At 45.2% G+C, this 18,617-nt stretch overlaps 1 protein-coding gene across 2 annotated transcripts in view; it reads left to right on the forward strand.

The window, feature by feature from the left end:
- The window catches only part of MAPKAP1 (MAPK associated protein 1), a 239,854-nt gene extending 221,881 nt beyond the window's left edge, over positions 1 to 17,973 (forward strand). For both annotated transcript variants that reach the window (XM_075322833.1, XM_075322834.1), the window contains 2 exons: positions 10,326 to 10,423; positions 17,378 to 17,973. In XM_075322833.1, the coding sequence (XP_075178948.1) occupies positions 10,326 to 10,423; positions 17,378 to 17,497 (218 nt within the window). In that variant the 3' untranslated portion in view covers positions 17,498 to 17,973. The remainder of the gene's footprint in view (positions 1 to 10,325; positions 10,424 to 17,377) is intronic.
- Positions 17,974 to 18,617: the final 644 nt, after the last annotated feature.

Below are 18,617 nucleotides of genomic sequence, written 5' to 3' on the forward strand. Positions count from 1 at the left end.
CCGACCAGCGATCTGACCTGGTCAGGATCGCTGCTGCATCGCTACATGGTCGCTGGTGAGCTGTCAAACAGGCAGATCTCACCAGCGACCAGTGAACAGCCCCCAGCCAGCAGCGACGTGCAAGCGACGCTGCGCTTGCACGGAGCCGCCGTCTGGAAGCTGCGGAGACTGGTAACTAAGGTAAACATCGGGTATGGTTACCCGATGTTTACATTAGTTACCAGTGTGAGCAGGGAGCAGGGAGCCGCGCACACTGAGCGCTGGCTCCTTGCTCTTCTAGCTGCTGTACACATCGGGTTAATTAACCCGATGTGTACAGCAGCTACATGTGCAGAGAGCCGGAGCCGGCAGCACAGGCAGCGTGAGAGCTGCAGAGGCTGGTAACTAAGGTAAATATCGGGTAACCACCTTGGTTACCCGATGTTTATCTTGGATACAGCTTACCTCAGCTGTCAGACGCCGGCTCCTGCTCCCTGCTCGCTTCGTTTGTCGCTCTCTTGCTGTCACACACAGCGATCTGTGTGTCACAGCAGGAGAGCGGCTTTGAAGAAAACGAACCAGGGCTGTGTGTAACGAGCAGCGATCTCGCAGCAGGGGCCAGATCGCTGCTCAGTGTCACACACAGCGAGATCGCTAATGAGGTCACTGCTGCGTCACAAAAAGCGTGACTCAGCAGCGATCTCGGCAGCGATCTCGCTGTGTGTGAAGCACCCCTTAGTGATAGAAGTCCTACACTTCTATCATTATATATAGATAACAGGGTATTTGAACAAGCACACAGCTCAGGAAAGTGAGAGCCATGATTAGGAGAGCTGCTATGGAATCTGCAGATAGTGTGAGCCAAGGATTGTGATATTGCTGGACCTTTAAGACCCCTGTCAGGAGTCGGAGGAGGGAGATGAGCAGCTAACTCCTGTATAGAAATCAGTGGGCTGGAGAGAACTGGGGTGGGATGTTAACAGTTAACTCCTCAATAGATTTTAATTATAATGCCCTCTCAGCCAGGGTGTGGCCAGTCCCTAGTAACCAAGCTATTTGAAAACTAGCTCCACACTTTGTAAGATAAAAGCTTTTAATTTTAACAGCATGACAACAGAGAAATTAAGTCAGTTTGCTGAAGACCAGCAGACTAATGGATGGATTACTGGAATCATGTCCTGTGGTCTGATGAGACCAAGATAAACCTATTTGGTTCAGATCATATCAAGCGTGTGTGGCAGCAACCAAGTGAGGAGGACACAGACAAGTGTGTCCTACCTACAGTCAGGCATGGTGGTGTAGGGTCATGGTTTGGGGCTGCATGAGTGCTGCCAGCTTCGGTGAACTACAGGTCATTGAGGGAACCATGAATGCCAACATGTACTGTGACATACTGAAGCAGAGCATGATCCTCTCCCTTCAGAAACTGCATTCCAGTAGGGCAGTATTCCAATATGATAATGACCCCAAAAACACTTCCAAGACAACCACTGCCTTGCTATAGAAACTGAGGGTAAAGGAGCTGGACTGGCTGAGCATCTCCAGACCTAAACCCTATTGAGCATCTGTGAGGCCTCCTCAGATGGAAGTTGGAGGAGTGCAAGATCTCAAAGATCCACCAGCTCCATGATGTCGTCATTGATGATGGAAGATGATCCAGCGGCTCCTGTGAAGATCTAGTGACCTCCATGCCCAAGAGAGTTAAGTTAAGGCAATGCTTGAAAATAATGATGGCCACAGAAAATATTCACACTTAGGGCATAATCTGGCCACTTTCACTTAGGGGTATACTTACTTAGTTTAGAATGGCTGTGTTTTGAGTTACTTACAGGGCACCAAATGTACTCTGATATAGAATTTCAATATATCACAAAACTGATATTCTATATTCTGTCTGCCCCTGCTGTGTACTATATAATGGTTGTGTCTGACCGTACAGGGACATAGTCTGATCATACAATATCTCCTGGACCGGTGAGGAAGTAAGCATACATACATTACAGCACATATTTTTTTTTAGGTAAAACATTTTTTTTAAAAAAAAAACAGGCAGGGAAATGTTTTACCTCACAGGGAAAAAAAAATCAGCTGTGATCCCGTGCTGTAATGTCTGTATACTCTGTTTTGCGTTCTTCCATGTCCAGGAGCTGTGGTGTTATCAGACCATGTCCCTTCTGGGCAGGGAAGGACGCTAAAGAGCATGAAGACATTACAGAATGGGATCACAGCTGATTCTTTCTGTGAGGTAAAACATTTCCCTGCCAGTTTTTAAAAAATGTACCTCAAAGAAAGAATAATTAATTTAAAAATGTCTGTATACTTTTTTTACTTCTTTCCTAGCTTAGGAGATGTGGTCTGATCAGACTATGTTCCTGTACGGTCAGACACGGCCATTACACAGTACACAGCATGGACACATATATAACATTATCTTTGCACCGGAATATTTTTTTTAAACACATCCAATTGTGAAATCTATTATTATTTTGGTATCTATCGATTAAATTGAACTTTAAACTTAACTTTGTTTGTGAGAAAGCCCCTTTAATAGCATAAAAAATACCCCTTTACGCATGCTATTGTAGTCTTCTTGGTCTCCTTTGACTCTATATGTTCGGCAGTTACCTGATCATCCTTTCTCTGATGGTGTTTTAGTATAGTGATGCTCATATCAGTTTAGTCTTTTTACACTGAGCCAATCTAAAGAGAGTGAGCAGCAGCCTGCACCAATGGGGAGTCAGGAGGCGTGTCTCAGACTACCTCAGGCTCCTGTAGCTAATCCATAGTCATTGATCACTACTCTGTCCTAATGGATCTGAGCTCTAAGGCCGCATAGAAAAAAAATTATATAGGGGGTAAGCTTCCGATGGACTCAAAGCAAGTAGTTTTGTAAGGAAAAAAATATAGTTGATTCCCCCTTTAACAATGATGTCCTTTCTTTGTGTCGTGTAGCCTCTGAAGATCACATTTCGTCCTTCGAATGGCACAGTTTTACAATTATCTATATCTGTTTCTCTAAATTTCCTTTCTTTGTCTCTGGTGCCCTCTCCCTTATCGCATCGCTCAGCGTTACTGTTCTTTTCTGTTATCTTTTCTCTGTAGGGAGGATGAGGGGACGGCGGGCTGCGTTCCAGGAGCGGAGGGGTTAATCCGATAAGGGGGAAGCCTGCGCTTAGAAGGAGTCGGACTATTCATGTGTAAAAGCCGCTGTTCTGGTGTCTCACCAGTGAACGGAGAACACTCTGTAATTTCTTTTTAATTAGCTGTATGTAAAAGGTCACTAGATTTCCCAGCATGTCCCTGTCACCGCCTGTGACACCGGGGTACCTGCCATCACACCCCTTCCCACCGTATCCCGCGCTCCGAACAATGAGATGTCGCCTGCACATTGCTGTCGTGTAAATATAAGAGCTGCCCTTTTGCAGACTGAATCCTTTCATGTTGCATCAAACAGAACAGCTGTTCTATCCACTGCCCGGAAATATATTGCAATAATAAATATAGTGCGCCTTCATGGAGCGGGTGCATCTGCACGGCCAGAGGGGTCTCCAATGGATTTTTAAACATCAGACCCTATTTGATCCCTGACCCCTTTGTGTGGTGCTAACATTAAGATCATCCGATTAAATCTTTCACCCCTACTACACATTCTAAGCATTTGCACAGTATAAAATATCCTCAAATTGTTACTGTTCTTGACTATTTCTTAAAGGGGTTGACGAGGTATAGACATAGAAGGGGGCTGGCTTTGATATTGAACTTAAAGCACAGCTCTATTTGCATGCTCCCACTACCCTGTTTCTTTTAAAGAGTTATTCCCTAAATAACACGATAACTTTCTGATCGCTGGGGGTCCAACTGTTGGGACCCCCAATGATCCCGAGATTGGGGCTTAGAAAACCCTGGCAAAGGTGCTCATTTTCTGCCTCTGCTCCAGTCATTGTCTATGGGACTATAGGCAGTCCCATACATAATGAATGGATCAAAGGGCGAGCATTCGCACCTCTTCATTTAAGGCGCGGCTGCAGAGCTCCATATCTCAGGATTGCTGGGAGTCCCAGCAATCAGTAAGCTGGGGTATCCAACTGTTGGGAGTCCTAGCAAATTAGTAAGCTGAAGGTCCGACTGTTGGCACCGTCAGTGATCCCAAGATTAGGACTTGGAATACCCTGGCAAAGGTGCTCATTTTGTGCCTCTGCTCCAGTCATTGTCTATGGAACTATGGACAGTCCCATAGACAATGAATGGATCAAAGCGCTGGCAATCGCGCCTCTTTATTTAATACTTGGCTGCAGACCTTCAATCTCAGGATTGCTGGGAGTCCCAGCAATCAGTAAGCTTGGGGTCCGAATGTTGGGACCCGAAATGATCCCAAGATTGGAATTTCAAAAACCCTGGCAAAGGTGCTCATTTTCTGCCTCTCCTCCATTCATTGTCTAGGGGACTATGGGCAGTCCCATTGACAATGAATGGATCAAAGGGCGAACATTCGCACCTCTTCATTTAAAGCGCAGCTGCAGCTCTCCAATTTGAGGATTGCTAGGAGTCCCAGCAATCAGTAAGCTAGGGATCCGACTGTTGGTACCCTCAGCGAACCCAAAATTGGGACTTTGAATAACCTGGCAAAGGTGATCATTTTGTGCCTCTTTTCTAGTCATTGTCTATGGGACTAAGGACCATCCCATAGACAATGAATGGATCAAAGCGCTAGCATTCGCGCCTCTTCATTTAATACGTGGCTGCAGAGCTCCAATCTCAGGATTGCTGGGAGTCCCAGCAGTCAGTAAGTTAATCTCTTATACCAAGAATGCTGCAGAATTTCCGCACCTTAATTTACTTGTAACCTAGCAAAAACACGCTGCATCAAAAACGGGTTCAAATCTCATCGTGAGCACGTACCCTATTAGAGTGTATACACAGAGCTTTTTGATGTGAACTTTGATGCAAAACTTGCTTCATAGTTTTTTTTTAATAGGCTTTAAAATCCACATTAAAGTGTATCTGTTTCAAAATTCTTTGCAAAAAAATCTGTGTGAACAGTGCCCTAGATCTACAAGGTGGGTTACGTGGAGTATCACTTTATACATCCAATGGACTTATCCTTTGTCATTTTTTTGTCTGTGTGTCTCGTATGCATAGTGCAGACCCTCCAGACTTGGTATCCGTGTTAATGCCCAAATCTTTGCCCCACTGGGTCACCATACACCCATTCTGCGTACATTGGTGCAGTTGGTATTATGGACAATTATATTAGCTTATTGGATATGTAATTTCTTCTTAGTGGGCCTATCGTCTGGCAGGGCACCAACAGAGGAATAATATATCTTTGAGGAGTCCAGACTTAAAAGGAATCTGTCAGCATATTTTTGCTATTTAATCTGAGAGCAACATGATTCCAGCGATGTCACTTGCTCAATAGATTAGTGTAGTTTTAATACAATCAGTGTTTTATCAGCAGAGATGCCAGGCAGTCCTGCTCCTCTGTGTAACCCCGCCCCTACCACTGACTGGCAGATTCCTGCACCGTGTACACAGGAAACGTCCAATCAGTGGTGTGGGCGTGGTTGCACAGCTCAGCATTCTGACCATTGCTACATGTACAGCAGAGAAAACAGGGATTCTATTAAAGTAGTCAAGTAAGTGACACATCGCTGGAATCAGGGTCACAACCCCTACATCGTGCTGCTCTCAGATTACATAGCAAAAACCTGCTGACAGATTCCCTTTAAAGCGGTTGTGGAGGATAAGAAAAAACATGGCTGCTTTATTATGGATATTGATATTTTTGGAACAGGGTCATCAGAGAGAATAAAAAGTTTGGAGTGGAAAAGAAAAAGGGATTCCGGGAGGATTTCCATAACCCAATTAATTGGCCGTCACTGTAGCTGGTTATTGTCCAGAGTGGAGACTGTCACCGTATTAATCGGCTGTATTTAGTGACATCTTGTCAGCGGGTAATAGAGCTGGAGCGGCGTGTTACACCTGGCTATCTATAGGAAGGTTAATGATGCGCCTTTATGATTTATATTCGGGTGCAGCGAGGTACAGGCACCGACACCGGTGACAGGAGTGACGAGATGTGACATTAGACGGAGACTGATATGGACACAATGCTTAGATTTGACTATTTTTGGAGAACTCCCGTCCAACTTGTCTCTCCCCATCTTCCAAGTTTGGTTTTCTATAAACTTTATATATATATATATATATATATATATATATATATATATATATATATATATATATATATATATATATATATATATATATATATATATATATATATATATATATATATATATATATATATATATATATGTATATGTATATATATAATAAAAATATAATATAATATATAATATAATTTATTTATTATTTTTAGTTTTTTTTTTTTACTTGTTTGCGTGTTTATTTACCTATGGTGCTCGTCTTCCGCGCTCGCTCCTCCATCCCTCTCCCACCTGCTCCTACATTTCACACCTATTCATCATCATCCCCCGCCAGCAGTAAACTTTCCAGATTGTCTGCAGGAAAAGTCACGGCTCGTCCCCTATTAGAATAATGGGATGTGTTAGCTGGCTCCGAGTCCTGCCACACGAGATACACCGCATCGCGACTCCCACTGTCACTCTGTCACAACTGCTGATAAAATAGGCAGTGATTTTATAACTAGCATTTAATGTGACGGACTAATGTCTGGAGGACCCCGGAGTGGTGGATTGCATTAGGTAGGATTGTCAACTAGTGGAAATGCTGGTACTCCTGCTCAAAAAGCGGAAAAAAACAACCAATTCTTCCCCACTCTTCATCAGATTTGCTTTATTAGTCCGAACCTAATAAAAGGCACTTGTCCATATGATATTTTTGGGGTACACTGACTGCTTTGAGGAAGGTTCGGTGCCTCGGACGCTCATCTAATAGCCAGTAAGTGTGGCTTCCTTTTTGAGGGACTTGGCAAAATCATCAATCAATTACTTGTTTGCCCATTCATTTTCACTGTACATTTTCCAATGTAGGAACAGGAAAAAAAGACATAAAATTGCCCGATGATGGTAATAATCAGACCCTTGTTAATGGCCATGATGGATGGATTGCACTTTGAGATTGTCCAGTTAACCCAAATGTCATGATGTGACTATAGGATAACGAGGGACAGGGGGCTCCTATGCCCTAGGCCAGTGATGGCTAACCTGTGGCACTCCAGCTGTTGCAAAACTACAATTCCCATCATGCCTGGCCATTCAAAGCAAAAGCTTTGGTTGTGAAGACATGATGGGAATTGTAGTTTTGCAACAGCTGGAGTGCCACAGGTTAGCCATCACTACCCTAGGCTATCCCTAACTTCAGAGTTACTCCTGGTGATGGAGATGCCGGAGTCCCTTACCTGGGTATGCTCCTGATCAAAACTAATCTGATTCCCCCTTCCCATCAAGGAAGGAAGGGGCAAAAGTGAGTTGGAAACACAGATAAACATAGAGAAGGGGAAACCAACACTATATGACACATTGCACAAACACAGTATAGACAATGAGAGAGTTAGGAGAAAAGCAAGAGCAGGAAGGTAGCAACAAAAAGACAGCAAGAGTTAACTCCACAGCTGCACTCAGCAACAATAAGGCTCTGTGCCCACGTTTGCATATTGCATGCAGTTACGCTGCGTTCTGCACCGCAGTATAACTGCATGCACCCTGCGTCCCCAGCACAATCTATGAAGATTGTGCATTATCTATGCACACGTTGCATTTTAGAACGCAGCGATTTGCATGCTGCCAAATCGCTGCGTTCTAAAAAGCAACATATCACTTATTTCGTGCGCTTTGGATGCAGGTCCCGCTCTGTCTATGGTGGGGGCTGCATCCAGAGCACATGAAATCGACTTTTTTCACTGCAGTGTTTCTGCAGCGATTTGAAGCGCACATGTGCTGTTCAAATCTCTGCAGAGTTTTCTGCAGGGACACAACGCAACGTGGGAACATAGCCTAATAATAAATGAAAATAATAAATCTTTATTTTTATATAGTGCTAACCTATTCCATAGCGCTTTACATACATCAACAACACTGTCCCCATTGGGGATCACAATCTAAATTCCCTATCTGTATATCTTTGGAGTACATCAATCATCAGTCTGGATCACACCACCTCACCAGATCAGCTAAGTTAAACGATAGCTGGCATAGAAGGAAGGTCTAGCCAGCATATATATGAGGGGAGCAGATGTAGTTGGCTCCCCCACAACATGTGATCAAAGGAGACTAACAAGCAGACTAGCAGAGATTAACTCTTGCTATCCTGCCTATGAACTACAAATCTGTGGGTTAAGATGATATTGGCTTTATGCTTTTTTTGATCAAAAACAGTGTTTTTGCTAAGTACCCTATGTTTATATGCACTATGCTTTTATTTAGTTACAGGAGGGTATATTTTCACAATTTTTCCCTTGGTTTCTCTTTGTCTTATGGCCAGTGTGAACATGAGCTCACAAGCTTCATGTATACCATCTCATACTCCGGCTCACTTTTTTATTTTTATGTAGTTTTTTTGTATTCCATATAGAGGGGAGCAGATGTAATTGGCTCCCCCGCAACATGTGATCAAAGGAGACTAACAAGCAGACTAGCAAGAGTGAGGGTATGTGCGCACGTTGCTTTTTACCTGCTTTTTACCTGCTTTTTTGCTGCTTTTTCTTCTGCGCTGTTTAATGCCAAAATGGATGTGTTCTTCTATTCAAGCAAAGTCTATGGGAATTTGGGTTTCTTGTTCACACTATGTTGTTCAAAATGCTGCCTTTTTGTGGCAGAACTTTGGTCAAAAACTCAGCTTTTCAAAGAAGCAACATGTCAATTGTTTTTGCCATTTGGGTTTTGCACTGCAAAGCTGAGTTTTTGACCAAAGTTCTGCCACAAAAAGGCAGCATTTTGAACAACATAGTGTGAACAAGAAACCCAAATTCCCATAGACTTTGCTTGAATAGAAGAACACATCCATTTTGGCATTAAACAGCGCAGAAGAAAAAGCAGCAAAAAAGCAGGTAAAAAGCAACGTGCGCACATACCCTTAATCTTTTAATAAGCACAACTGACCCCACACCTCATAGACAAACTATAGCTGACATAGGTGAAGGATTTAACCAGCATAAATAGGAGGGGAACAGATGTGATATGCCTCCCCACAACATGTGATCAAAGGAGCAGCAGACCAGCCAAGATTAACTCTTGATAGCCTATCTATGAACTACCACTCTGAAGGTCGACGTTGGAGTCTGCCCCAGAGAAGTTAACGGGCGGAGTGTCAGAATCAGTAATCTGAACCTGTCCTGACGCCGCAATGACAGTCGGCAAAGTTTGTTAAAATCTCTGTGTGAGGGAAGAAGCCATGATGTTAGTTCTAAGGGTATGGGGGAAAAAAAAGCTTTGGCATCCAACCTTGGGCAAAACTACACTGTTTTGTCTATTCAGCTCGTGCTGCTCATTAGTATTTCCGCATCACCCATGAAACCGGCTTTCACCGTCCTCTACGGTAGGTGCCTAGTGAATAATGTTCATATTTGTTAGTCCAGTATTCTGCATTTCTGCTCCTTTTCTAAACACTTTCATCCTCCTAATTACAAAAACAAATGGTTCTGCCGGAGGCAGCGAGGAATATATGAAGCAAAGTTTAATTTGTGATATGATTTAAGGACGTTATATATTTGTCCCCCCTCTTTAAATCATTAGGCAGCGGCCGGGGGAAGATGAATGCTTTGTAATTATATTTAATTATACCGTTCCATGATAAAAAAAAATGCACCACAGATCGCAAAATGTAATAAAAATGACCCTCAAAAACAAAAACTCTTACCTGGAATATGTGGCTCTTCGAGGGATTTGTGGAGACGGCGCTGAGAAAGATGGCCATTTGTATAATTTACCCTTTCACTGATGAGTATTTATATAAGATGCTATGATTGTCGGGGCCAAAATCGTAGAGCTGAACGTCTTATCCCAAAAAGTGCTCCTTTGAAGTTGTAGAGCAGCATGAGAAGTTTTACTTTCGGTGTTCCATGGGTGGGACGCGGAAAGAGAGGTCAAGAAGAAAGATGACCGCCTTCAATGACCCATAGGTCGAATTCGCACATCCGTGAAATATGGACCTCGCCCAACCGGCGACTCTCCTGACCTGATCTAGGTGCCTCAACTTGGGCTGATCTTTGGCGTAGATGGCCCAGATTTGTGGCTCCCTTCTGCATCACCACTTGGACACCTTATTATTAATATTGCTTTATTATGCTCCATAGTTGTGTATGCCGGATGGATTGTACTTATGTGCCCTCTGATTTCGAGTTTTCTCTCTCTTTATCTCCACAGGCCATGCAATGTTCAAGCTGACCTACCTCAACAACCACGATTACAAGCATCTGTACTTTGAATCGGACGCCGCTACTGTTAATGAGATTGTTTTAAAGGTTGGTTTTACCATCTAGACTTGAAATCCGTCGTGCCTTTTGGCCAAGTTCAGCCTTGGAAAGGTTGACCATTTTATTAGGCGTCGTCTACAAGCCTGTTCCCGTACATTCAGTACTTGTCATTGGGAACTTCGGGGGGAATGACTTGCCCATTCTCGACATACCCCGGACACCATTCTGGGCCTTCTGAGGGTCTGTGTTAAAAACTTTCAAGAAGAGAGCAGGTAGGGAGAGGCTGGGGGCTCAGATATTGCTACTGTCAAGCGTAATTCTGGGTTGAAGGTCATCCCAGGACCACCACCATAGCTCTAGGGTAAGAGGCAGGGTCGCCCTTCCACGAAACCTGTTAAACTCAAAAACTGTCAAGCAGAGAGGAGATAGGGAGAGGCTGGTGGCTCAGACGTTGCTACGGTCAAGCGTAATTCTGGGTTGAAGGTCAGCCCAGGGTACCACCATAGCTTGAGGGTAAGAGGCAGGTGCCCCCCTTCCACGAAACCTGTTAAACTCAAAAACTGTCAAGCAGAGAGGAGATAGGGAGAGGCTGGGGGCTCAGATATTGCAACTGTCAAATGTAATTCTGGGTTGAAGGTCAGCCCAGGACCACCATAGCTCGAGGGTAAGCGGCAGGGTCACCCTTCCACGAAACCTGTTAAACTCAAAAACTCAAAAACTGTCAAGCAGAGAGGAGATAGGGAGAGGCTGGGGGCTCAGACGTTGCTACTGTCAAGTGTAATTCTGGGTTGAAGGTCATACCAGGGTACCACTATGGCTTGAGGGTAAGCGGCAGGGGCCGCCCTTCCACGAAACCTGTGAAACTCTCAAGCAGAGAGGACCTTGACAATCTCAGTGCTACTCTTGTCCAGTATAGACCCCATGCCGTGTCACTACCAATCAAAAGATTCTGGCTTTTGTGTCCAGATTGAGAGGGTCTCCACATACCAGATTTCAACTGAAGTTCGCCAGGTCCATGCCCTGCCAAGAGAGATTAACACCAACATAGCAAATATTTTTCCAATCCTATATAGTGTTTGCCAATATAAATATGCAAAATACCTACCTAATATTTTAAGATGGCATTGGTACCGGCACAACAATAGTAAAGAAAACCTGTCAGGTCCCATAAGCCACCCAAATCGCCCCCAATAATATACAGCATTGATGCTGCACGCCAATTATGTCATCAATGTCCCTTGCAATAGATCTTATGTCTAATTTCCATCCGAGACATACTGTATGTAAACTCGTCCTGTGCGGCATCGCTTCATCCAGAGCAGTCCGGCCTCAGATGCTGTATTATGACCCCCTGGATTTGACTTAAATCCTCCTTAATTGACACATCATGTCTCCAGCGTCAATTTGCCTTCTTGGGCATGCACAGATGAAGCAGGGTAGGATTCACAGGACTTTATTGCGCATGCTCAGATAAGAAGGATATCATGCAAATGCGCAAGATTTCTGTTGTTTGCAAAAATGACGTGGCCATAGAAGAGGAGAGCAATCATAAGGGAAAGTAGTAAGGGGGATGAAAACTGAATCTGGGTAAAATGATGCTTTGGTGGACTAATTTGGTTGACAAATTGTTTTTAGCGCATGAGCAAGGATTGTTGTATGGGATATTAAAGTCATTATTGAAAGACTCAGAGATTTTAGGAAATAAAGCCTATTCACCGTGTATTAAAACATTTTGCATACAATATTTTTTATTAATTTGTGCAACTCCCAACAAGAAAGAGTCTGTCACAGTGAATGGGGACAGCGCAGGGGTCAGGGGCACCTAGACTGTCTCTCAGGCTAGGGGTCCCTAGCTTTCTTTTATCTGAGTTACCTCTGAAGGGGATGATGCCTGAGCCACCACCCTGACTCTGCTCCTGACCAGCCCTGGTTTTAAACTCCCTTCCCCCAAACCCAGGGGAGAGGGCTGGGACCGGAGTGTGGTAACACCAACAGAGGGAGAGAAACAGGGGAAACCAAACCTCTATCTCACAGCACGCTCAGATAGAGGTATAAGACAATAAGAGGTAAGGAGGAAAATATGAGCAGGGAGGAAACAAGACAATGGGTTTCTCCACAACAACACCAATCACCAGCAGGACTGTAACTTAAGAGATAGCATAAGACTATAGTTTGCTTGGTAAGACAGATTCCACCATCTTAAAAAGGCGGGGAATAACTGTGATAGGTTTCCAACTATAAGTGATCTCAGAGGTAACTAGCAGGCTAGCAGAGGTTAACTCTTGGTAGCCTAATTATAGTTGGTGTGGGAAGACAGATTCCACCATCTTAACAAGGTGAGGAATAACTGACCTGACCATTAATGAGCACACAACTGGTCGACTCCCAAGCCTGCCTGTGCGACTTAGAAACACCAGCAACCTTAATGTGGAGTGTCAGAATCTCTAGTGTGAACAGCGTCTGATGCCAATATAACTGATAGGTTTCCAACTACATGTGATCGCAGAGGTAACCAGCAGGCTAGTAGAGTTTAACTCTTGCTAGCCTGACCATAGTTGGCATGGGAAGACAGGTTCCACCATCTTAACCAGGCGGGGAATAACGGTGATACGTTTCCAACTACATGTGATCCCAGAGGTAACCAGCAGGCTAGCAGAGGTTAACTCTTGCTAGCCTTACCATAGTTGGCATGGGAAGACAGGTTCCACCCTCTTAAAAAGGTGGGGAGTAACTGACCTGACCATTAATGAGCACACAACTGGTTGACTCCCGAGCCTGCCTGTGCGACTTAGAAACACCAGAGACCTTAATGTGGAGTGTCAGAATCTGTAGTGTGAACAGCGTCTGATGCCATTATAATTGTGATAGGTTTCCAACTACATGTGATCCCAGAGGTAACCAGCAGGCTCGTAGAGGTTAACTCTTGCTAGCTTGACCATAGTTGGTGTGGGAAGACAGATTCCACCATCTTAAAAAGGTGGGGAATAACTAATAGGTTTCCAAGTACATGTGATCCCAGAGGTAACCAGCAGGATAGCAGAGGTTAACTCTTGCTAGCCTTACCATAGTTGGCGTGGGAAGACAGATTCCACCCTCTTAAAAAGGTGGGGAGTAACTGACCTGACCATTAATGAGCACACAACTGGTTGACTCCCGAGCCTGCCTGTGCGACTTAGAAACAGCAGAGACCTTAATGTGGAGTGTCAGAATCTGCAGTGTGAACAGCGTCTGATGCCACCATGACACTCGGCGAGTTTTGCGCAAAACTCTGTGTGCCCAAGTCATGCATCCTGTGATCACTACATGACCATGGCAGGGTCTATATCTGAAGGTCCATATTCACTGCCTGTTAACCCGAGATCTCGGTGAGATATTGAAACATAAAGCATATTCGAAAACTTCAGAAGTTTTTTTTTTTTATTCCAGGGTTAATTTCTGAAACTAGAAGAATAAAACTCGAGGGTGGTGGTCCGTGTCGTAGGGCGGTGATGTACCCGTCACACAGTCCTCATGTTTGTATCACACACGCGACCTGCCATCGTGTAGAGAGCCGCCGGCAGGGTGGGGACACGTAATGTGCCGGGGCTCTTAACTGGTAATGTGAGCCAAGCACATCATGTGTATACACTGAATTCGAGATAATTAGCAATGGATCTAATCGAATGGTTAATTGCAGCTTTTAGATGCACTGAACAGATATTAATAGCCGGCATAAAGCAGACTTCATTATCTGTGTAGTTAAGTGCTGCCATTTCAATTTGAATATAGCGGTAATGAGTATACCTTGTTAATTTAACCATTTCCCATGTGCAACGTGGAGCAATATGTTCCAGTCCACTATAGACACACAACATCGATTAGTAAAACTGTTGCCACAATTTGTAAGCACATGCGTAATTATTGTTTAGTGCACAGCGGACAAATGATAGTTTGTGTGTTACTTCCACAGATCTTATTGTTATTGCTCATGCTCCCGAAACGCGTTGGATTTGGACCTTTAAAAATCCACAACCACTCATTGTAAACAGCCTACCTATAAGTCAGCGCCCAACCGTTTAATAAAAGAGACAGCCATCCATTTCAGACAGATGTTCTGGGTTCTTGCCCCCTCATCAGTGCAAAGCAGGGTGCTTATCGGCTGTGTGAGAGGCCTTTTATGTTGGTCTAGGTGGCTGATGCTTCTCCTTATAGTGGCACCACTATAATTTTAGCAAATGTGGTCATACACGCTGAAGACCAACCCTACGTATGACAACAATTTATAGTTTTGCTCAAACTTTGCTGACTGTCATGGCGGCATTAGCCTCTGTTCAGATTGCAGATTCTGACACTCCACCCGATGATTTCTTTGGTGTCTGGGATCAACACAGGCAGACTCTGGCGTCGACCTGCTGTGTGCTGATTCATAGGCAGGCTAGCAAGAGTTAAAGGGTTTATCCGGCTTCTTTGACTTTTTTTTTTTATTTCCCTATTGGGCTACATTGGGGCAGGTAAGTAGATAGAGACCACTTACCTGCCCTGCTGTCAGCCCCTCTCCCCCGGCTCAGAGCGGTCATGTGACCGCTCCTGCCGCGATTTTGCTGCTTCCGGTCTTTGCACGTCTACATGGGCAGGGCCATGTTGACATGCAAATGTGGAGCAGCATGTCACCTCCCTGCTGGGTGTCTACAGTGCGAGGAGTCACCGCCCCCTTCCCTGCACCCTCCCACACATTCCCCCGCACCTCCAGTAACCTCCCCCTGCACTGCTGTGGGGGTATGTGACCTGGGGGCGGGGCCTGGCGGCAGCTGCCGTGGTGTCAGCTCCAGCATCGGGCCCCCTGCCCAGGATCGCACATTCAAATGTACCGGCATCACAGATCACCGATGCCGGTACATTTGAAAGTGCTGATGAGAAGCAGCGCAGCGCTGCTTCTCATCACTGTCCCTCCGGCTGTCTGTGCAATCTGCAGCACAGCGGTGACGTCACTACTGTGCTGAACAGAGCACAGACAGCGCACGAACGTGCAGGAGCGGTGGGGACCGAGGACAGGTGAGTATGTACTCCCACATGTGTTCCCTATGGGGATGGGGATGGGGGGGCTGGCAGAGCCATATGTGTGCGTGTGCAGAGCCATGTGTGTGCGTGTACGGTGCAGAGCCATGTGTGTGCGTGTACGGTGCAGAGCCATGTGTGTGCGTGTACGGTGCAGAGCCATGTGTGTACGGTGCAGAGCCATGTGTGTGCGGTGCAGAGCCATGTGTGTGCATGTATGGTGCAGAGCCATGTGTGTGCGTGTACGGTGCAGAGCCATGTGTGTGCGTGTACGGTGCAGAGCCATGTGTGTGCGTGTACGGTGCAGAGCCATGTGTGTGCGTGTACGGTGCAGAGCCATGTGTGTGCGTGTACGGTGCAGAGTCCGATGTGGGGCTGTTATTTGCAATGCTGTAGTGATACCAGGTCAGGTGCTGGGGAAGAATATACTGACAGGGAATGTGTGCAGGGGGCGGGCAGAGGGTGCGGCTGGACACTGGGGTGGGGCTGGACACTGAGGCTGGGCGGTGACAGCTGTGACTGGGAGGTTTTGCACAGGAAGTGGTCAGTTTGCTAGAGCTGAATGTAAACAAGAAGCTGCAGAGAATAAAGGTATAATTCAAGAGGAACAAAAGTTAGAAAACAAAAAATAACAATGTAGGTGTGATTTATATGACAATACAGCACAGATAAACTCAAACATTTTTGTTAAGCTAATGTCGGACAACCCCTTTAATGTCTGCTAGTTTACTTGCTCCTTTAATCACATTTTGTGCGGAGACCTATCACATCTGCTCCCCTCCTATTTATACTGTTGGAATCCTTCTACCCATGCCAGCTATAGTTTATTCTACGTTGGTCTGTGAGGTGTGGTGTCCCAGACTCTCTCTGGTGAAAGTATGGAGTTTACCCCTGTTGTTTTGTACTTCCTTCCTGCTCTTGTTTACCTCCTGATTCACTTATTGTCTTATCCTGTGTGCGTGCTGTGCGACAGGTTTTTTTTTTTTTCCCCTTGTCTGTCTCTTTTTCTGTGGTTTTAACACACTATCGCTCCATCCTTCCCTGGTGAAGGTGGAAATAGATCAGGAGCAGAGCCAGAAAGGAGACTCAGGCCTCTCTACTATTATGGAGTATCCCTCAGAATAGTGATAGCATAGGGCCTCATAGCTTTAGGGACAGCTTAGTAGCCCCAGTTCCCAAGTGCCAGGAAGGAGACAAGGAGACTCTGGCCTCTCCACCATTAGGAGTATCCTTGAGAATAGGGATAGCACAGGGGCCCCAAGCTCTAGGGACAGCTTTGTAGCCCTGGTTCACCAGAGCCAAGAAGGAGACTCAGGCCTCTCCACCATTAGGAGTATTCTTGAGAATAGGGCTCTCATATGACCTCCTGGCTTTAGGGATAGCTTAGGAGCTCTGGTTCCCCAGTGCTAGGAAGGAGACTTAGGCCTTTCCCCTATTAGCAGTATCCCTGAGAATAGGAATCACATAGGGCCCCCTAGCTTTAGGGACAGTTTAGTAGCCCCAGTTCCCCAGAGCCAGGAAGGAGACTCAGGCCTCTCCACCATTAGGACTATTCCTGAGAATAGCTTTAGGGACAGCTTCGGAGCCCCGGTTCCCCAGAGCCAGGAAGGAGACTCAGGCCTCTCCACCATTAGGACTATTCCTGAGAATAGCTTTAAGGACAGCTTCGGAGCCCCGGTTCCCCAGAGCCAGGAAGGAGACTCAGGCCTCTCCACCATTAGGACTATTCCTGAGAATAGCTTTAGGGACAGCTTAGGAGCCCCCATTGCCCACTATCTCAAAGTCATCATGACAAATGGATTTCAAAATTACCCTGTGCTTTGAGTGACAACTGTTCAGAGCACATTCCCTGCTCAGTTCAACGGTTGTCATTTTTTGGCGGGGGGCTTTGTTGTTTTTTTGTGAAGAAAAAGAATAAAGACCTCTGTTTGTATCCCACATTGAACTTTCTTTTTTGATCTTCCTTAGGTTAATTACATTCTAGAGTCTCGGGCCAGTACAGTGCGGGCGGATTACTTTGCCCAGAAACAAAGGAAACTGACCAGGAGAACCAGCTTCAGCTTTCAAAAGGAAAAGAAACCGGGCTAGAGACGGAAGGACAGAATACGTAGGGAAAAAAGACTTGGTGGACACATGGAACCTCAGAGCTGGCCGGCCGGAGAGCCTCCCGCATCCTCATTGTAGAGACACGGATGAATTGTGGCTATGAGGATGTAACTTTAGTACCAATTTCTTATTATTAGTCTATGGAACAATAATTATCTTGTCCATTTTCCCCTTTTTCGGCCTTTTTGTCTGTGAAAACAGGCTCAACCTATTGCTACTTCATTAACTTTTCCAACCATGTAACCTTGATTTACACACTGAAATAATGACTGTTCAGGCCACCTGTTGAATGATGAATCCTCTTCTAGGTAATGTTGTAGATGAGGAGAATATGCTGGAATTCGTTTATTTCCTTCCAAGGATACATTTGCGCAATCCCCTATGTTCAATGTAACAGAACCGAGCTGTGTGAATTTTCTCATATTGGAGCTTTTTAAAATAAAGATTAGAAAATGTTGGTCTATCTGGATCCCAATGTGTAGACGGTCCTACTCGTACTTGACCCAAGCATTGGAACTAGTCAACACTGGGGGTCAAGATAAAAGGATGTGCTTTGTCACTTGCAATAAGTACAAAGGCAGACTTGGACTGGCCCACCGGGGAAGCGGGGAATTCCCCGGTGGGCCCCTCAGCTGAAGCGTTAACAATAGTGAGACCATGGCCCGCCTGTATTGGCACTATATTCAGCTGTATGTGTTTTCTTGGATACACATCCAGATGAAAAGTATTGGGGAGCAGAGAATTATGGGCTATCTTCACCGCAATACCAACACACACCACTGGTCTGTCATAGGTAAGTAGTAGTATGTTACGGTGCACTGACATTACTGCATTTCGACGGACGAGGAAGAAGCAACTGCTCATCACGACAGCTGGGAGAGCTGAGCTGAATCATCTTTTTCTTTTCCTAATTGCCTTTAAAGAGCACCACAATGGGTGACTTTATATTGTATAATTGTATATGGGGGCACACATAACAGTAGGGAGTGTGAGATCTCTGAGGGATCTGGGATTAGAAGGTCACATTGTATTTTGGATCCACTTTAGGGCCCGCTCGTCCTTTACCCTGAGGTTGGAGCATATTTAATTCCATCCAGTAGTG

The sequence above is a fragment of the Anomaloglossus baeobatrachus genome, chromosome 9, assembly GCF_048569485.1.
Source record: "Anomaloglossus baeobatrachus isolate aAnoBae1 chromosome 9, aAnoBae1.hap1, whole genome shotgun sequence".
Taxonomy (NCBI): domain Eukaryota; kingdom Metazoa; phylum Chordata; class Amphibia; order Anura; family Aromobatidae; genus Anomaloglossus; species Anomaloglossus baeobatrachus.